The sequence below is a fragment of the Canis lupus genome, chromosome 28 (genome assembly GCF_048164855.1).
Source record: "Canis lupus baileyi chromosome 28, mCanLup2.hap1, whole genome shotgun sequence".
Classification (NCBI taxonomy): Eukaryota; Metazoa; Chordata; class Mammalia; order Carnivora; family Canidae; genus Canis; species Canis lupus.
Genome location: NC_132865.1, coordinates 19,510,532 through 19,532,199, shown reverse-complemented (window position 1 = coordinate 19,532,199; position 21,668 = coordinate 19,510,532). Strand labels below are relative to the sequence as shown.

At 39.0% G+C, this 21,668-nt stretch overlaps 1 protein-coding gene and 1 long non-coding RNA gene across 7 annotated transcripts in view; one reads left to right on the top strand and one right to left on the bottom strand.

Annotated features, from left to right (window-relative positions):
- The window catches only part of UBE2W (ubiquitin conjugating enzyme E2 W), a 111,274-nt gene extending 109,501 nt beyond the window's left edge, over positions 1-1,773 (bottom strand). For 3 of the 6 annotated variants that reach the window (XM_072804203.1, XM_072804202.1, XM_072804201.1), the window contains exon 1: positions 1,630-1,772. In XM_072804203.1, the coding sequence (XP_072660304.1) occupies positions 1,630-1,731 (102 nt within the window). In that variant the 5' untranslated portion in view covers positions 1,732-1,772. Of the gene's footprint in view, positions 1-1,629 lie in introns of all 6 variants that reach the window. The other 3 variants (XM_072804200.1, XM_072804204.1, XM_072804205.1) reach the window with 3 other exon arrangements.
- Positions 1,774-1,808: 35 nt separating this feature from the next.
- Positions 1,809-10,344, top strand: LOC140620257 (uncharacterized). The gene is made up of 2 exons (XR_012020039.1): positions 1,809-2,207; positions 3,797-10,344. It is a non-coding gene; the product is annotated as an uncharacterized lncRNA (long non-coding RNA).
- The last annotated feature ends 11,324 nt before the right edge of the window (positions 10,345-21,668 follow it).

Genomic DNA, 21,668 nt, shown 5'->3' with positions numbered 1-21,668 from the left:
ATAGCCCATCTACTGTTCAACTAGTGTTCCACAGTTCCTTTTTTGGCCTCAAATGACGAAACCTCTCTAACGTCTCTGGGGAGACCAGTGTAAAGTATAATGTTTCCTCAAATTGTTCTTGTTTTTTCCCTGCACCGTTTTGTGACATCCCTTCAAGTAGGAAAGTTAGACATTTTTCTATTCTTCAGGAAAGTCCAGAAGCAGCAGCAACGGTAAATAGAATATCGCATGGAAAACTGGTTGAAAGGGGATAACACAAAAGCACAAAAGTAAATGTGAAGCAAGTATGTACGCAAAAGAGGAAGATGCAGAAAAGAGAAGAAAAAAGTGTTCTCGCCTAGAAATGAAAAACAAACCAAAAACAGAGGGTGGGGGAAGATAAGAAGATTTGCTTATTCTTCTAGAAACAAAAGCACTGAATCCTAAGAAAAACGTGGGTCTCTTTAAGATGTTAAAACTCTAAAAAGCACTCAGCTGCCACTCCAAACAACAGTTCTATCTTCTCTCCCTAGGTGTTCTCATCAGAGCTAGTCTTCATTTGTAAAATTAAATGCAGGCTATAGATAAAGCAGAGTCAATCTTTACAAAACTGCAGTGGTGGTTGCCATCTTTGCCTGGGGGGAAAAAAGAAAAAACAAAACAAAACAAAAAACCACAAAAAAACAAAAAAACAAAACTCCTTGGATCTGGAAAAAAAGGAGCATATTAAGTTGGAAAGCCAGAAACCCATGAACTGCTAAGTCAGGCAGCTATGACACAGGTTAATAAATGCCTCCTACCAAACTAAGATTCCACTAAAGATCTAGGGAAGAAGGGCAAAGGGCTGGAGCTTTACCGCGACCACAAGGGTGGGGCACCGCAGGGAAAGAAAAAAAAAAAAAATCTGAGGGCGAGCCATCCCGGAGGTATAAGGGGGCTAGTGACTCAGATCTCGGGGAGACTGCCTCTTAGGAGGCAAATGATGTTGAAGGGCCAAGGGCAGCCTCGGGAGAGCGAGTGCGCTGCCGCACTAAGGTTCGCAGAGGGTGCGAAAGCTAACAGAGGAAGGTACCCACGGGGCAAAGGAGTGAGAGTCAAAGAGAGCAGGGCCGAGCGGTCGGAGCAGCTGGGCGTGGGAGGCCTGAGCAGAGGCCGCGAGGCGCTTCTGCAGCTGGCCGCCGTCCCCGGAACGCCTTTTCAGCTCCCCCCCGCCCCCGGCCCCTCTCCGGGCCGCCCTTGCCCCAGCGACGACGGCCAGAGCAGCTGTTTCCGCCCGGCCGGGGACCGCGGGGAAGGCATCCCCGGGGCGGGCGGGCAGGCCAGCGTCAGTGTGAGCGAGAGGCGACCCGAGACCACTGCCGCCACGCCAACGCCAAACTTCACCCCTTCCTCCTCTCAGCCTTCTTTATCCCCCAACTTCCCGGCCGGCTGGTGTCCGCTTCGACCGCCCGAGGACCCCCCCCCTCCCCCGCCCTTCTTCTCGCCGCCTCGCACCCCTCCCCAACGTCCTGAAGCCGGGAAAGGACTGGCCACCAGGGCCGCTCCCGAACCCGCCCGGGTGCCCCAGAGTCCCGGACGCCGCCCCCGACAAAACGCTTGCGTCCTCTCGGCGGCTCCCTCGCCCGCCCAGATGCTGCAAACTCCTCTCACCTGCATTGACGCCATGATGGAACCATCCCCCCAAGGCCGGCGAGGCCAGAGACGCAGGGGGCGGAGCCGCCGTGCTCGCGTCACGCCGCGGGGGCCCAGCATCCTGGGCGCCGGGGGCGGGGCCTCCGGTGGGAAGGCGACGGCGGGAGGGGATTGGCTGGCGCCCCGGCGGGGGGAGGGGCGGCGGGAGCGCGGTCAATGGCGCTGTTGGTACCCTCGGGCCCAGCGCGCTCTCCGGCGGCCGCGCTCCCTCGCCGCCGCGCCGGGCCTCACCTGGCGACGGCCGTAGGTTTTTTTTTGTTTTTTTTTTTCTCTGTTTACCCTAACATCTTGATGATGCCCAGCCCCGTTGGTTTTTCTTTTTGCTTTGTTTTTCCAACCGCTGGTGGTGTGGTTGGAAGATGCTCTTGGACGTCTTCTCCACCGCGCCAGGCCCATATTCACACCTTGGGGCGCGGTTCCCCTGCCCGCGGGGCTGCCTTTTACTCTTTACGGTCTGGAAGGCTTCTCGTGTTCCCAATGTCGGGGGAGAAAGACGCATGTCGTTGTACAATGGGATGAGGACGGAGAGCAAAACAGTACGTTGGCATTCTAAGGGCCAGGGTGGATTTGTAGAGCTGAAACTTGCCCGAAAGGGAAGAGACATTTTTAAAGTTTTTCTTTGGTTCGTGTGCTGTTGTTTCCCCCTTTACACCAGCCCCTCGGTTTTAAACTAAACGGGTATCCGTAATAGTTAGGTTGTTACGGCATTCACATCTGTGTAGGGATTTGACCCTAGACGCGATTGTTTTGTTTTGTTGTTTTGATGGATCTGTGCACTTTGTAGTATACACTTGACACCTTTTGTCACATCTGGACTTGGCTTCAGCCTGTTTCGTGGTGGGCAGTTCTGTGGTCATTTGACCTAGGGATGTATTTGAGTAGGGAGAGCTGAGCATCCAGAATTTCTTCTGGAATGCACCAGTTCTGCCAACATTTATCAGAAGCCACCTTTTAAAAAGCTATGCCAGGGACCCCCGGGTGGCTCAGCGGTTGAGCACCTGCCTTCAGCCCAGGGTGTGATCCTGGAGACCTGGGATCAAGTCCCACGTCGGGCTCCCTGCATGGAGCCTGCTTCTCCCTCTGCCTGTCTCTGCCTCTCTCTCTCTCTCTCTCTCTCTCTCTCTGTCTCTCATGAGTAAATAAATAAAATCTTAAAAAAAAAAAAAAGCTATTCGACAACTTCAGTTGTCATTGGTTAAGAATAAAATGGAAGGGGATCCCTGGGTGGCTCAGCGGTTTGGCGCCTGCCTTTGGCCCAGGGCACGATCCTGGAGACCGGGGATGGAGTCCCGCGTGGGGCTTCCTGCGTGGAGCCTGCTTCTTCCTCTGCCTATGTCTCTGCCTCTCTCTCTCTCTCTTTCTCTCTATCATAAATAAATAAATAATAAATAAATAAATCTTTTTAAAAAAAGAATAAAATGGAAGCCAGAGGCTTGCATCTCGTGTTCTATCTTTTAAAGATTTAGATGGCTGATACATCTAGTAGAAGGCTTTTTTGCTTTACCAGAATGAAAGCTTGAAATCTGTTGTTTTATTAACTTGGAGCTGTTGTTTAGAAATTTCTGTAAGATTTAAATATAAGACCAATGTAGGATATCACCCTTCCCACTCTAAAGATAGATCATTATGTTCTCTGGGAAATTCCCTAATGTAGGGGATCCCTGGGTGGCGCAGCGGTTTGGCGCCTGCCTTTGGCCCAGGGCGCGATCCTGGAGACACGGGATCGAATCCCTCATCGGGCTTCCGGTGCATGGAGCCTGCTTCTCCCTCAGCCTGTGTCTCTGCCTCTCTCTCTGACTATCATAAATAAATAAAAAATTAAAAAAAAAAATAATTCCACCCTATTGCCAGAAATGAGCTGGTATTCTCTTTGTTGTGCAAAGTGACGGTGCCCTTGAGGAATGTTTGGAGACTTTTAGCTATTAGGAATCATCCAGAAGCATATCTGGTGTCAACTCAATTGTGTTGTCAACACTTCACCCATATATCCCAAAGAAGGAAGAAAGCTATTCCATATATATTTTCTTCCAGAGATTTTTTAATTCCTATAATGCAGGAAATTGCTCCAGAAGATCAGGTTTTACCATCTAAAGTTCATTTTATTTAAAAGCTGATTCTTCTTAAGGTATAAATGACATCAGATGACCCTACAAATGAAGCATTATGACATCATCATCATCAACCAACAGCCTGCCATGACCTGCTAACAAGAAAAGGGAGTTAAAGAATTCTTAACACTCTTCACAGTAAAGTCAACTTCCGGTCCCTTGGGTTTTATGTGTGTTAAAAAGGACCTTCAGAGGAGGGAAGAGTCAGTACCAGTCATATCTTTCCTGGGAAATATTAAGTAGGATATGCTTACTATCTTCTTCATTTTTTTATTAACCTATAATCAAAAAATCCTGATGTACTCAGGAGCTAAAACAATGACTTTCTGATGGGGTGGAACATATATCATCTCCAGAGAACATAAAATTTTTCTGTCTAAAACATTTGATTATACAGTGAAGATGAAGCTCACATATTTCTTTACAATGTGGGGCTTACTATCAGACAAAAGGCAAAATGTCTGAAAATACCAAAAGTGGGTGGAGCTCTCATAAACTCTGCAAGAGCAAAATCGGACAATTTCCACTTTGGAAAATAGTTGAACAATAATAAAATTAAAATTCCCCATACCTCTGAAGAACCTTTTTTAATAGTATCATTTGCAATAAAATATACTTAAGAAACATATTAAGCCAATGCAGTCCTGTTATCCTTGTTTGGATCCTGATTCAACCAACTGTAAAGAAGATATTTTTGAGATAACTGGAGAAATATAAACATAAAATGCATATTGATGATATTAGGGGATAATTATTATTTTTGTTAGAAATTGATCATCAATTTTTTGATTTCCACTTCAATAATGAACGACCATCATGTTCAAGAAGGTGATGCTTCCCCGTCTCACAAACTACCCCCACCTCCAACCTCCCTGTAGGACCAAAGAAAGAGGGCATACACAAGCTACATATGTGCCTGATGTCTTCCTCATCAAGGCAGAGGCAAAGCCTGTGACACAGAGGACTAATAGTAGCTGGACTTTCTGGCAGAAAAGGGAGGAAATATGGGAAACCAGAGTCTAGTAACTTGAAGAACTCACAAAGTGATCACTGGGCAAATGCTGCAATATCAATAATATAATGTGATTTATGAATGTTTGAATTCTGATGACTCACTCTCTCTGGAGAGTTAGGAGCAGTCCTATGAGAATCTACTTTGCACAGTGTGAAGAGACAGGGTTGAGGAGCCTTAGAGTCTGTGTCTCTCCAGATGGTTTGTTCATAGTTACTTACTAGCTGATCTCATCAGAGAAATGTAGGTAGTTCAGTAACCATTAGCTTGTTAATTGAATGTTGGAAAAGGCTCCAAGCTAAGAATCCAATCCTTCTAGTCTTGTCCTAGCTCTGTCGTTAGCAAGCGTGGTCAGGGCTCTTAATCTTGCTGGGTTTATTTCTTTACCAATAAAATGAGCAAGTCAGACTGCATAATCTTCAAGTTTTCTTCCAGATTTCAAATTCTGTGTGCCTAGTAGAGATTATTAAAAATTTAAGTGATATGTCCCAAATACCATTTTAAAAGTCTAAGATAAAATGCAATGGGAATGATGTCCTGTTTTGAATTTAAAAAATCATGTTTATAGATATACTAGGAATGAACTTGACTTCATTGTACTTTATGTAGACATACTGGGGAGCCTTAGTTAACAATTTTAAAATGCTAATGTAATCCAGTTGAGCTATAGATGGGATTTAATGAAGTAGCAAAACTCCAAATTCACAATTTCAAGTGGTACTTTAAGAAAAGCATGGAGCCTGCTTCTCCCTCTGCCTGTGTCTCTGTTTCTGTCTCTCTATCATGAATGAATGAATGAATGAATGAATAAATAAATAAATCTTAAAAAAAAAAAGAAGAAAGAAAAGCATGACCCAAACTAGTCATTTCATGTGAATCTCCTAATAAAGGACAAAGAAAATTAGCAAAATAGCAAATGGTTTATATGTGTGACTTATTCTACATGTCAAAAATAATTGATTCACGTACATACATACATATTTGGTTTGTAAATAAAATCGTGAATCAAGAGAACTTTGTCTTCACTTTCTTCCCTTTCATTATCTCTCTAGCTAAAACTCTTTTCCCTGTCTGTATTCTGGGCACATTCCTTGTTTGCTTCCCCCTAAACCTCTTACCAAACATGTTCTTAGCAAGTTATCCTTTTCTTTTTCTATTTGTCCATGGACCCGCTCCAGAGAAAAATGTGCATGCCTGTGCAAATTTGTATTTCAGGGAGTTAACTGACCCTCAAAAATTCATCCATCAGCAGAGGTGTATAAACCCCAAGATAAGAACACCTTTATTGAAGAGGTAACCATCACTGTAGATACCAGCTCAATTTCTTTCTTTCTTCAAAACCTGTCTCTTATATAGACATAATTTCATAGCTCTTGTTTTCTTTTGTTCGCTGGTTTATTTTCCCATCTTTCAGAAAAGCAGGGTTATGTGAAAAGCTTGGATTAGGAACCAGAGGAGTTTATTTAACAAGAGGTGTGACACAGATGTAACAAAGATACCAACCAGGAAGAAACATTCAATGCTGGGGCAAGGGTGTGGATTGTTTCTTGCCCAGTGGACCAGATATCTGTAATTAGATCATAGGGAGGTCTGAAGTGATTCAGAGAATTGAAGGGTGATTTTTTTTGGAGGGTTGAGGAAAGTGGTTATTTACTAACCACTATTGAAGTATTTCAGTGTTTTTAGAATAGAGATGTTCTAAAACCTAAAACCGGATTGTGGTGGCGGTTACCCAATGGTATAAAATTACTCAAAATTATTGAGCAATTATTATGGGTGAAGTTTATGGTATATGAATTATACCCCGAAAAGCTTTTTTTTTTTTTAAGTAATCTCTACTTCCCATATGAAGCTCAAATTCATGACCCATGATCAAGAATCAATGTTCTACGGTACTGAGCCAGCCAGGCGCCTTCCCCTACCACCACCATAAAGCTATTTTTAAAAAGAGAGAGGCATTTCAAGATTTTAACACACCCATACTAGTAAGTCATGGGTAGTCTTTGGACTGGCTCTCCCACTAATGGTATGTGACTGAGGGCTGGTCAGGTAATCAACCTGTCTGGACTTTTTCATCTGTAAAATGGAGAGTCAGTGATTTCTTCAAAGCTTTCCAGATAAGTTATTTTCTTTGTCAAAAAATTCCATAATTGTGTCACCATAATTCATATTACCCTCTTTTCACCTGCTCATAAGACTGTCATTGCTCCAAAACATATTTATCCTTCCTCCACTGTTTAGGAGGGATGGCAGCCCTACTGATTCTGATTTTGTCCTTGCCAGGTAGTTCTTTCTCATCCTATGATCTTACTTTCTGCCTTTCTTCCCCATCCCATTTTCGTGCCCCCTTTGGTCTGATATCTACTTACCATGTGTTAGAAAAGGCACTAAACTTAGAATCAAAAGGCCTCTATTTGAATCCTAACTCAGCTACTTCTTATTTTCATGACCTGAAGTTGGTCATTTAAACTTCTCTGAATCTTGGTTTCATTATCTTTAAAATGGAGACAAAAATTCCAACACATGGTTTGTGGTGGAGCCTAGTTGAATCATGGTTGTGAAGGAGCTTCGTGAACTGCACAGGACTATACAGGTGACAGGCAATATAGCTAGTTTTTCTTTTGAATTTCTCTCAGTTCTGTCTCCAGTAAGCAGATGACATGCTGCCTAGCGATAAGAAGTGGTGTGTGTGTGTGTGTGTGTGTGTGTGTGTGTGTGTGACAGTGACTGAGAAATATCTATGACAAGATCCTCCAATTTCTTGTGAATGTAGAACAGCCTGATCTATGAACCAGACTCTGCTTTGAGTTAAGCTTACCATAGACAAAGTTTCACTCTTGGAATGTTGCCTTTCCCTGCCCCATCCAGTATCCTTCCCCATATGTGGCACCATTCCAGACTTGCGTTTATTAATAACAATAATGATACCAGCTACTTGGGATTGAACATTTATATGCGTCATATAGGCAGTGTGAGAGGTACTTGTATTTCTTTATTATTTAATCTTTAAGAATATAAAGTACATAAAACAATTCTCATTCTACAGGTGAAACAGGCTTGGAGAGACTAGGTAAATTGCCAAAGTCACACAGCTTATCCATAGCCATAGCAAAATCAGAATTCTACCTTGGGAACTCCAACTGTCTCACCCTACAGATTGAATTCTTTAACTAGAATATGGTATTGTGCTTCCAAATCTGTTCTCTTAATGACTCATATCAATGGAGTTTTAAAATAAAAGTAACTCTAATCAAATTGATTTCTTTTAATCTGTGAAACTTAATAGGCAAGGTGGATTTTATCTTTTACCAAGAATATCTGATGCCCCTGAATATATCTATGGTGAATTTTCAGACAGTTTGACAAATTCATAAAAAAAACACAATTTTGTCAAAAAGCATATATTGAATGCCAGGCACTGGGGATAAAAAGATGAGTAAGACACAGTTCCCATACTCACATTGCTTATAATCAGGAAAACAGATGAAAGAAAGGATTTTGATAGAATAGGGAAAAAGCTACTTACTGGCTATTACTGGATTCAAGGTTGAGGGGAACTTGGCTTCGCCTGGGAGCTAAAGACAACTTTCTGGAAGAACTGAGCCCCTACGGGCAGCCCGGGTGGCTCAGCAGTTTAGCCCGGCCTTCAGCCCAGGGTGTGATCCTGGAGACCTGGGATCGAGTCTCACATTGGGCTCCCTGCATGGAGCCTGCTTCTCCCTCTGCCTGTGTCTCTGTCTCTGTCTCTTTCTCTGCCTCTGTCTCTCTCTCTGTCATGAATAAATAAAATTAAAAAAAGAAAAAAAAAAAAGAAAAAGAAGAACTAAGGCCCTAGCAGAGGTGAAAGGGGTAGAAGAAAGGCATTCCAGGCAGAGGGAGTAGGAACTATGTAATTGGAGTCAACAGGGGATGACAGTTTGATACTGTCCAATAGAAATTGATGGAAGGAGGTGGGAGACCAGAGGCTGTCAAGACCTGGTCATGAAAAGCTTTGTTGGTTGATGAGGAGGTTGGACTTTATCTTAGAATCCATTTGCCAGGCAGCCCCGGGGGCTCAGCGGTTTAGCGCCACCTTCAGCCCAGGGCCTGATTCTGGAGACCCAAGATCGAGTCCCACGTCGGGCTCCCTGCATGGAGCCTGCTTCTCCCTCTGCCTCTCTCTCTCTCTCTCTCTCTCTCTGTGTATGTGTGCGTGTGTCTTGTGAATAAATAAGATCTTAAAAAAAAATCCATTTGCCAAATTTGAGGTATTTTCAGATGGGAAGGGGTAAGGCCAGATTTGTGTTTTGGTGTGTCTGCTTGACTGAATAGATTTAATCAGGTAAGATCACAAAAGAAAAATCAGAAGAAGAGACTATTGTAAGGGTCTGACAAGTGGAGATGAGGGCTTGTAGTAGGGCATTATCAGAAAGAAAAGGAAGGACTCTAGAGATATTTCAGAAGAGGAACAGATCGGACCAAGATTTGTTGTATGCAGGAGACAAGGAAAGAGTTGAGTGCCAGATTTTGTGTGTGTGTGTGTGTGTGTGTGTGTGTGTGTGTTTACTTGAAAATTTAAGAGTTGGTAGATTAGAAGGAATGAAACTAGAAGGGGAAGAAAAAATAATTCATTTTGGACATGTTCCAGGATTATAAATTTCCTATAGGACATCTGTCATGCCTTTTTCAAGTGAAAGTTGTAAAATCTGTCTCAAATGAATTCACAGAGACTCAACTGATACAGAGGGCTCTTTTTCTCTCAGTCTTTATGGTGAGCAAATTGGCCACAAGTTTCCAGACTTATATCCATCCTATCAGCTAAGTATCCCTAGTGGATAGTTTTAGCAGCAAATATCTGGGAATGGCTCTAATTGGCTTAGCTCTAATCAGCTTTGTCTCTCAACCAATCAGTGATGAGAGAGGTGAGGTACTCTTTGGTTAAGCCTGGGCTGACTCTTGTCTCATGGGTGCCAGTGGTGTCAGCCCCACTCAAATCACATGTGTTATCTCCTATAAGAAGAAACTTCTCATACTACAATGAGAGGAGATGACATAAGAAATGCCAAAGAGAGAAAAAGGACAGAGTTCACTACTACACTTAAAGAGAATATATTCAGCAGATAATCTTACATCACAAACTTAAACTGGGAAGAGGGTAGGGAGATGCTTTCATTTAAGTGAAGTTTTGGATTTTGATATAACATTAGATGACCTGAAAATTTTAATGACCGATACAAGATTGTTCTTGTGACAGAAGGGCTAGAGAAGTTTTGGCTCCTCCCTGAGATTTCATCCAGGACAAAGAAAGCCCATGGGGCAGGTTTGGAAACACAGTGAGAAACAGCACCACATGGAGTCTAGCTCATTCAGTAAAATGATTATATTTGAAACCATAAAAATAAAAAGATCACTCTGAGAAAGAGTTTAGGAAAGAAAAGAGGCTAGGAAGAGGAGAGTGGAGCCTGTTTAAGATTCCCTCTCCTTCTCCCTCTGCCCCTCCCCACTCACACTCTCCCTCTTAAAAAAAAAAAAAGGAAAGAAAGAAAAGAAAAGACAATGTCAGCTATATGGAGAGGGAGGGTTATGTTGGTCAAAACTCTTTGGTTTGATGTTGAGGAAGTCTCCTAATAGCTTCTTAAATCATAAGATCAAAGGACTTAGAGAAAAATAATCTTAGGATATGACATAGGGTATATGAAATCATAGGATAAACATGGTACATCCTCCTGGAGCATGAATTTTACTTCTGGATAAATTATTTAAAACAGAATATTTGAGATGCTTGGCTGGCTCAGCGGTTGAGTGTCTGCCTCCAGCCCAGGGCATGATCCTGGAGACTGGGGATTGAGCCCCACACTGGGCTCCCTGCATGGAGCCTGCTACTCTCTCTGCCTATGTCTCTACCTCTGTGTGTGCATGTGTCTCATGAATAAATAAATCTTTTTTAAAATTTTGTTTTAAATAATAAAACAGAATATTCTTCAGATTCCTGGGGATTCAAGGGCATCTGTAAAATTACTTATGGGAAAATTTAGAGAATCACTAGGCAAATATTAAACTTTATTCTGTTTCTGGCACCACTTGCCTAATTGGCTTTATCAAATGAAGTAAAAAAAGAACAAAGAATTTAAAATTATTAGGGAAGCCAACTTTAAAGGGGATTTTCTGACCAAAGATAAGATGATTTGAGCACCAAAACAAGGACTGTAATAAACTGAAGTACATAACTGTATACTTGGAAATATATATGTATATGTGTGTATATGTATAGATACACACACATACACATAATCATATAAAATCATAAATTCATAACAATACTAAAAAAAACACCTCATTGGTCACCTTTGGAGTTAGCTAGGTCACCAATTCATTGGGGAAAAAGGGGAAAGAGTAACATTTTTTTGCCTTGCCTATATAAACTGTATTTCAAGGTAACCAAATGATTGATAGAAGGAAATTCTTCAGAGAAGAATTTTAGCTGTTATATATGGAAACTATGAAAGAATAAAATAATAACAATTGTGCTAGCCCTGGTGAAGTAATGGAGCCTGCCATCAATCATCAGTGGGTGCTAAAGCAATCAGTTTGAACAAAAAGTTGAAGGGGAGCTTTGTTATAGAAGGATCATGTTGATATACCTGAACCAATTGATCAATTTTAACATAAGTAATAATGGGACAACTGGATATTATATGCTTCTTGAAGGCAATACAATAGGAAGTAATGTGAAGTGGTCTTACCAAAAAAAAAAAAAATTAAAAACCTTATCAAGACTCTAGATCTTATGATCAGTTTATAAGAAATAAGGATGAGAGAGGTGCAAAATAGAGGAACTTATTAAATTGCATCACAAGACTGCAAAGAACTAACATCAGATTATAAGAAGTTCTACAGGACAAACGATGCTATTTCTTCAATAAATGGCAAAAAGCGAGGTGGAGGAAAACTCACAAAATAAAAGATAAGAAGTTATTAAACAAATGTAATATGTTAACCTTGTATAGAATCTGATTCAAACAAACTATAAAAAGACATTTTGAGACAATAGAAAAACACAGATGGGATATTTGGTATTTGTTTTTTAGTTTTTTTTTAAAGAGTAGAGAAGAAATGATAGATATGGAAGACATAAAAATATTATTAAATTTATAAACATATAGGCATAGTTGATGGCTTCTGAAGAAAAGCAACAAATGGAACAAAAAGTATTAAAAGATATGTGGTATAATAAGGAATATACATTTGGGTTTTGTCCCTGGTTCCTGACACAGAGGTCCTAAATCCCTTGGAATTTTCTCAATGAGAGGAGCATCATATGTTAACTCTTGGCAGGCCTCTAGGTATCTTCAGGATGGGAGCTGATTGCTAAAAAGACCATGCCTTGATTAGAACCTGAAGTTTTCAGTTCAATTTCCCAAACTCCCAAAGAGGTCAGAGGCACTAGACATTCAGTGAGTAATTGAACATGCCTGCATGATGATATTTCCATAAAATCCCCCCAAAACACTCAGAGGTTTTTTGGTTTGTGAACATATTCCTATGCTAAGAAGGCAATGATTTAAAGAGAATGAGTAAGTTTAAGAACCAGAATTAGATATGGCAGGAATGTTGGGATTATCAGAACAGGAATGTTTTAAAACTACAATTAAATGCTAAGAACTTTAATGAAAAAAAGTATACTACATGCAAGAACAGATGGGTTATTTAAGCAGAGAGATGAAAATTTTAAGAAAGAATTAAAAAGAAATGCTAATGATCAAGAACCACTGTAAAAAATAAAAAATGCCTTTGATGAGCTCATGAGTAGACTGAGCATGGCTGAGTAAAGAACCTCTGAGCTTGAGGATATGACAAAGAAACTTACTTCCAAAACTGAGAAGCAAAAAAGAAAAAAGACTAAACAAACAAACAAAACTAAACAAAACCCTGAACAGAGTATCCAAGAACTGTGGGACAACTACAAAGATATAATGTATGAGTAATAGGCAAACCAGAAGACAGAAAGAAGAAAAAAGAAAGAAAGAAAGAAAGAAAGAAAGAAAGAAAGAAAGAAAGAAAGAAAGAAAGAAAAAGAAAGTATGAGTAACAGAAATACCAGAAGAAAAGAAAGGAAGGAACAGAAACAATATTGAAGCAATAATGACTAAGAATTTCTCCAAATTAAGGTCAGACACCAAACCACAGATTGAGGAAACTCAGAGTTATCAAGCTTGGTAAATGCCAAAAACAAAACAAGAACTTAAGCCTAGGCATATGGTATTCAAACTGCAGAAAATCAAAGATAAAGAAAAAAATCTTAAAAGAAGTCACAGGGGGGAAACAGTCTATAAAGGAACAAAGAAAAGCATTGTATGCAATTTCTCAGAAACCTTGCAAGCAAAAAGAGAATGGGGTGAAATATTTAAAGTGTTCAGAGGAAAAAACCACCAAACTACAATTCTGTACATTGTGACGTTATCTTTCAAAAGGGAGCGAGAAATAAAGACTTTCTCAAGCAAAAATCAAACAAAAAGTGAAGTGCTACCAGTAGACCTGCCTGGCAAGAAATGTTAAAAGAAGTTCTTTAGAGAGAAGGAAAATGATAATAGATCAGAAACTTGTATCTACATAAAGAAGAGCATCCAAGGAATAAATGAAAGTAAAATACTTTCCTTTTGTTTTTCTTAATTGATCTAAAAGATAACAGTTTGTTCAAAATAATAATGGCAGGGATCCCTGAGTGGCTCAGCGGTTTAGGGCCTGCCTTTGGTCCAGGGCATGATCCTGGGGTCCCGGAATTGAGTCCCGCCTCGGGCTTCTTGCATGGAGCCTGCTTCTCCCTCTGCCTGTGTCTCTGCCTCTCTCTTTCTGTGTCTCTCATAAATAAATAAATAAAATATTTTTTAAAAACCAAAATAATAATGACAATATGTTCAATTATGTATGTGCATATATATTTATAAATACTTATGTATAAGGGAAATGAATGTCAGCAATAATACAAGGGATGAGTTAGGATTATTTTGTTATTATAAATTACTTGTACTATTCATGAATCAATATAGTATTATTTGAAAGTGGATTTGGATTAGTTGTAAATGTGCAAACTAGGGTAATCATGAAAAAACTATACATACACACACACACACACACACACACTACTAAGGAAGGAAAGAAAATAGAATACTATAAAATGCCCAATTAAAACCACAGAAGGGGGATGCATGAGTGGCTCAGTGGTTGAGTGTCTGCCTTTGGCTCAGGTCGTGATCCCAGGGTACTGAGATCAAATCCTGCATCAGGCTCTCTGCGGGGACCCTGCTTCTCCCTCTGCCTATGCCTCTGCCTACCTCTGTGTGTCTCTCATGAATAAATACAATCTTTAAAAAAAAATAATAAAACTACAAAAGGGGGCATCTGGCTGGCTCAGATGGTTAAGCCTCTGTCTTAAGCTCAGGTTCATGATCTCCAGGTTCTGAGATTGAACCCCATGTCAGGCTCCTTGCTCAGTGGGGAGTCTGCTTCTCCCTCTTCCCCCAACCCCCTGTTCATGCTCTCTCTCTCTCTCAAATGAATAAATAAAATTAAAAAAAAAATCACAGTAGGGGTGCCTGAGTGGTTCAATCAATTGAGCATCTGCCTTCGGCTCAGGTCGTGACCCCAGAATCCTGGGGTCTAGCCCCATGTCAGGCTCTCTGCTTGGAGGGGGGCCTGCTTCTTCCTCTTCCGCTGCCTGCTTGTGCATTCTCTCTCTCTCAAATAAATACATAAACAAACAAACAAATAAATAAAATCTTTAAATTTTTTTAAAGCAGCAAATAAAAAATATACATAAAAGGCAGAAAACAGTGAGACAAAAATAGAAACAAAGAATACCAACAAGTAGAAAACAGTAAAAATATGGTGGACATCAATCCAACTCTTACTGACAATTGCTTTAAACATCAATGGTCAAAATACACTAATTAAAAGATATCAAGGTGGATCAAAAAACAGGATACAGTTATATGTTATATACAAGAAACATACTTTAAATATAAAGACACATGTAGACTAAAGGGAAAAGAATGGAGAAAGATAGTGCATGTTAACACTAATCAAAAGAAAGCTGAAGTGGCTGTTTAATTTCAAACAGAGCAGACTTCAGAGCAAGGAAATTTGTCAGAGACAAAGAAGGGCATTATATTTTGATAAAAGGATCATACTTTAGGAGAACTTAAAAATCCTTAATGTGTATGCTCTTTATTTTTTAATTTAATTTTTTAAGATTTTTTTTTTTTATTAATGAGAGACACAGAGAGAGGCAGAGACATAGGCAGAGTGAGAAGCAGGCCCCCTGTAAGGAGCCCAAAGCAGGACTCAATCCCAGGACCCCGGGATCACAACCTGAGCCAAAAGCAGATGCTCAACCACTGAGCCACCCAAGCACCTCTGTGTATGCTCTTTAAAATAGTGTCAAAATATGTGAGGCAAAAACTGATAGAACTTCAAAGAGAAATAGGTTAATCCACTATCTGAAACTTCAACACCCCTCTCTCAGAAATGGACAAATCCAGCAGGCAGAAAATCAGTAAGGATGTAGTTGAATTCAACAGAACTATCAGTCAACTGGATATAATTAATATCTATAGACTACCTCATCCAACAATAGCTAAATATACATTCTCAAAATCACATGGAACATTCACCAGAGAGACCATATTTTTTTTTTTAAGATTTTATTTATTTATTCATGAGTGACACACAGAGAAAGGCAGAGACATAGGCAGAGGGAGAAGCAGGCTCCTGGTGGAGAACCTGATGCAGGACTCGATCCCAGTACCCCAGGATCACGCCCTAAGCCAAAGGCAGATGCTCAACTGCTGAGCCACCCAGGCATCCTGAGAGACCACATTCTTTTTTAAATTTTTTTTTTTAAATTTTATTTATTTATTTATGATAGTCACATAGAGAGAGAGAGGCAGAGACACAGGCAGAGGGAGAAGCAGGCTCCATGCACCGGAAGCCCGATGTGGGACTCGATCCCGGGTCTCCAGGATCGTGCCCTGGGCCAAAGGCAGGCGCCAAACCGCTGCGCCACCCAGGGATCCCCGAGAGACCACATTCTTGACCTTAAAACACACCTTAACAAATTTAGAAGAATAATAGTCAAACAGTGTCTAATTTTAGACTGCAATGGAATTAAACTATAAACAACAGAAAGATAGCTGGAAAGTCTCAAAATACTTGAAGATTAATCAACACAGTTCTGAATAATGCATGGGTTAAAGAAGAAAATGCAAGATAAGTTTTTAAAATACTTTGAACTAAGTGAAAATACAGCTTACCAAAATTTATGGGATCCAGTGAAAACAGTACTTAGAGAAATTTATAGCATCAAATACATACATTAGAAAAGAAGAAAGAGCTAAAATCAATAATATCCTCCACCTTTGGAAACTACATCACTACAAATCCCATGTATATTAAAATGAAAATAAAAGAATATTATTATGAACAACTTTGTGGCCCCAAATTTGGTAACCAAGATGAAAGGGACCAATTTTTTGAAAGACACAATATGCGAAAACACACACAAGAAGTAGCAGACATCTGAATAGTCCTATATTTATTTTTAAAATTGAATCAATAACTTAAAACCTTGCAGAACAGAAAGCACCAGGCCCAGATAAGATTCACTGGTGAATTATACTATTTAAGGAAGAAATTATATGTGCTGTTGAAGTGAGCACTTTAAGGAAGATATTATACAAACTCTATCATCTTTTCTAGAAGATAGAAGCAGAAGGAATACTTCCTAACTCATTCTATAAGGCCAACATTACCCTAATATCAAAACCAAAGACGTTATAAGAAAAGAAAACCAGTATCTCTCATGAATGTAGATGCAAAGTCCTCAACAATATATTAGCATATTTAATTAAGTACAAAAAGTTACACACCTTGATTAAATAGAAATTTTCCCAGGTATGCAAGACTGTTAACATTCAAAATCAATTAATGTAATCCATCATATCAATAGACTAAAAAAGAAAAATCATAGGATCATATCAATAAATACTGAAAAAACATTTGACAAAACCCAGCACCCATTCATTATAAAAACTCACAGTAAACTAGGAATAGAGGAGAACTTCCTCAACTTGATAAAAATTACCCATTAAAAACCCATAGCTAATAATATACTTAATGGTGAGAAATAAGAATCTTTCCTACTAAGATTAGGAATCAGGCAAGGATGTCTCTCTCATCATTGCTTTTTAACCTCATATAGGAAGTCCTACTAATATATAAGATAAGAAGTATATAGTTTGGGAAGGAAGAAGCAAGACTGTCTTTGGTCACAGATGAAATGATCATCTATACAGAAAATCCAAAATAATTGTTAAAACTCCTGGAACTAATAAGTGATTATAGCAAGGTTGTATGATATGAAGTTAATATGCAAAAATCAATTGCCTGTATACTAGCAAAGAACAAGTGGAGTTTGAAATTAAAAACATTATGATTTATATTAGCACACCCCCAAGGAAATAATTAGGTATAAATCTAATGAAATATAAGACCTATGTGAAAGAAACTACAACACTGATGAAAGATGTCAAATAAATAATAAATGGATAGTTCATGTTCATGGATAGGAAAACTCAATATTGTCAAGATGTCAGTTCTTCTCAATTTGATTTATAGATTCAGTACAATATCAATCAGAATCCCAGGCTAATTCTAAAGTCTATATGGAGAGGCAAAATATTCAGAATAGCCTTCTCACTATTAAATGAGAACAAAATCAGAGAACTGATACTACTCAACTTTAAGACTTACTATAAAGCTACAGTAATCAAAACAACATAGTATCAGCAAAATAATAGATAAATGGAACAGGATAAAGAGCCCAGAAATAGACCCACATGAATATAGTCAACAAATCTTTGACAAAGGAGAAAAGCAATACAGTGGAGTATTGTATTTATCAAATGGTCCTGGAGATAGGCATCCATATAGAAAAAAGAATCTACGGTGCTTGGGTGGCTCAGTTGATTAGGCATCTGCCTTCGGCTCAGGTCATGATCTCAGGATCCTGGGATCAAGCCCTACACTGAGGCTTCCTGCTCAGCAGGGAATCTACTTCTTCTACCTCTGCCTGCCTCTCTGCCTACCATTGGCTATGCAATGACATTTTAGAGATAAGACCAAAGTCATGATCTATGATATAAATAACTGATAAGTTGGATTTCCTTAAAATTTAAAATTCCTGTCTGCAAAAGATAATTTTCAGGAGAATGGTAAGACAAACCACAAGCTGGGAGCAAATTTTTGCAAAAGACACGTCTGATAAACACTTATCCCAAGTATACAAAAAATTCAACAATAAGAAAAAACAACTTGGATTAAAAAAAAATGGCAGAAGACCTGATCTAATCAAAGAAGATATACAGATGGCAAGTAAGTATATGAAAAGATGTTCAATATCACATGTCATTAGAGAACTACAAATTAAAACAGTGGATGAATGGATAAGCTGTGGTACATCCAGACACTGAAATATTATTCAGCTCTAAAGGGAAATGATCTGTGAAGTCATGAAAAAACCTAGAGGAAAAAACAAACAAACAAAAAACCTAGAGGAAACAAGCACATATTACTAAGTGGAAGAAGCCAATCTGAAAAGGCTAGATATTGTATGGTTCCAACCACATGACATTCTGGAAAAGGTAAAACTATAGAGACAGTTAAAAGATCAGTGGTTGCCAAGGGTTAAGAGGAGGGAAGGATGAATGCATAGAGCACAGAAGCTTGTGCTAGGGTAATGAAACTATTGTGTATGATACTACAATGGGGAATACATATCCTTATACATTTGTCTAACATCCAAAGGATATCTAACACCAAGAAGGAAATCTAATATAAATTATTGACTTTGTGTGATACTTCTGTGTCAATATAAGTTCACTGATTGTGATAAACGTACGGTTATGGTGCAGATGTCACTAGTGGGAAAGGTGTACATGTGTGAGGACAGGGGTGTTTAGGAACTGTGTAATTTCCACTCAGTTTTGCTGTGAACTCAAAACTTCTCTAAAAAAGAAAATGTATTAATTTTTTAAAATACCAGTTTTACTCAAGTTAATATATAAATTTAATATGATTTTAATAAAAATAACAATCGTATCCCCTGGAACTAGGTAACTTGATCCTAACGTGCATACATGAGAAAATAGACACTCAGGAATAGCTACACAAAGAGAAGATAATAATGTTGGATTAGCCTTACCCTACACTATAAACCCTCTTAAATTAAAAGTCCATGGTACTGACATATGAATAGATAAACTGGTATAACAGAATAGAAAATCCAGAAAGAGAACAAAATATGTGTGGAAATTTAATATGTGGAAAATTTGGCATCTCAATCCACCAGAAAAGTGATAGGCATTTTTTTAAAGATTATTTATTTATTCACGAGAGATCGACAGAGAGAGAGAGAGAAGCAGAGGGAGAAGCAGGCTCCATGCAGGGAGCCTGACGTGGGACTCGATCCCGAGTCTCCAGGATCAGGTCCTGGGCCAAAGGCGGCACTAAACCACTGAGCCACCCGGGCTGCCCGTGATAGGCATTTTAATAAACGGTACTGAGATAACTAGATAGCCATTTGAAAAAACATAAAATTTGCTCTATGCCTCACAATATATATCATAATAATTTCCAAATGAATCAAAGATCTAAATGTAAAAAATGAAACCACATAGGGAGAAAATATGGCAATACATGTATCCCAGATGAAAGGATAATCTCCCTACTATCTAAATAAATCTTAAAAGATAAAAGGGGAAAAAAAAGACCAAACTCCTGACTGGCAAATGGTCAAAAAACAGGAACAGACAGCTTTCAGAAAAAAAAAAAAAAAAGAGAAAGGATCTTAAAAGCTTGAGAAAGTTTTCACCTTTACCCATAAGAACGGAAGCACAAAATTGCCCTGAGACCATTTCTCAGCTCCCAGATTGGTAGAAATTAAAATGGTGTAAACCTGTGAGAAAACACGCACGTTTATATATCATTGTTGGGAATGCAAAATGGTACTACCTCTCTGGAGAGAAATTTGGCAATGTCTAACAAAAGTAAACACGCATCTACCTTTGTCCCAGCATTTCTGCTTCAGAGAATTTACACTGAAGATTTACCCCTCTGCAAATACAATACAAAATTTCTACAAGGTTATTTTAAGTGGCATTATTTGTACTACAAAATTATTGGAACAATGTAAGAGTCTATTGATAGTAGACCACCAGTTCATAAACTATGGTTCAGTTACAAAATGGAATACTGTGCAACTATAAAAAGAATGAGAGGGATCCCTGGGTGGCACAGCGGTTTGGCGCCTGCCTTTGGCCCGGGGCGCGATCCTGGAGACCCGGGATCGAATCCCACGTCAGGCTCCCGGTGTATGGAGCCTGCTTCTCCCTCTGCCTGTGTCTCTGCCTCTCTCGCTCTCTCTGTGTGTGACTATCATAAATAAATAAAAATTAAAAAAAAAAAAGAATGAGAAAGAGCTCTGTGAATGTATATGAAATGATTAAATGAAAAAAAAAGCAAGGCATGCAAGAAGCAGCATGCTATCTTTTGCGTATAAAAAAGGGGGGGGGGACAAGCACACACAAACATGCATACATTTTCTAGCTCTACCCAATGAAAGGACATAGAATTAATGATAATCCAGTAACTATTCCTCACTAAAAGGAAAGACTTATTAGCAAATGGCTGATTCCAGGTTGGGGCAGGGAAAGCTCAAGGCTAGCCCAAAACTATATCATTGTGCCAGAAAGTGTTGATAGAATGATGAGGACATGTGAAAAGGATTCAGTACCCATCTTGAAAGAATTCCCACTGGTTATATTGGATATTTTGGTTATTAAAAAGAATAGTTATGGTAATGAATTATAAAATACTGATTTAGAAAAAAAAATCACGAATTATAGCAATACTCCAAAAGCAAAGAGAATCAGTAAGCCTCTTACAAAAGAATGCCAGCTAATAAATGAGGAAGTAATGATAGAGTTAGAAAACCACCATTTCGTAACTGCCCATGTAATAACTGATTAAGACAAAGGTCTTCCTTTGGTATTAAGACACTAATACCATTAGGTAAAATGTTGAGGAACAGGATAATCACGAACTACCGATCTCCAAAGTACTTATAAATTTCAAAGGGTAATGCATATTCTTTGTTAATCAGAGATACTGATACTACATGAATTGAACTTAGTATCATGAGTGAAGAGACAAACTGATATTAAAGGCCTCCTACTGGGGTTTCATGGTAGTATATGGCATTACCCATTTAGTATTCTTTGACTAAAGTTTTAGCCTGAATCTAATCATGAAGGAATAGTCAGTCAAATCCAGACTGTGAGACATTCTGTAACACAATTGGCCAGGGCTCTTAAAAAATGTCAGTTTAAAAAAATAAAAATGTCATCATGAAAAAAGGAAAAAAAAAAAAAGAAGAGGATTGTGCTAGAATTAAAGAAGACCAAAAAGATAGGGTGCCTGGCTGGCTCAGTTAGTAGAGCATGTGACTCTTGATCTCAGGGTCGTGAGTTTGAGGTTTGCATTAAATGTAGAGTTTACTTAAAATTACTTAAATAATAAGAGTAAAAAGACAAAACAATTAAGGACAATAAGTAACCTTCAGTAAATGCTAGATTTAAAAACAGTTATGGCAATTAGGGAAATTTTAATGTTACTATATCAAAGTTATTTTTCGGTACTCACTGTATTGTGGTTATATAGGAGAATATCCTAGTCTTTAGGGCAAGCGTGTTATAGTATTTATGGGTGAAAGTGTCAGGATTTCTGCAACTTTCAAATGGTCAGTCAAAATTACAGATTTTATACACACATGTATGTGTATGTAT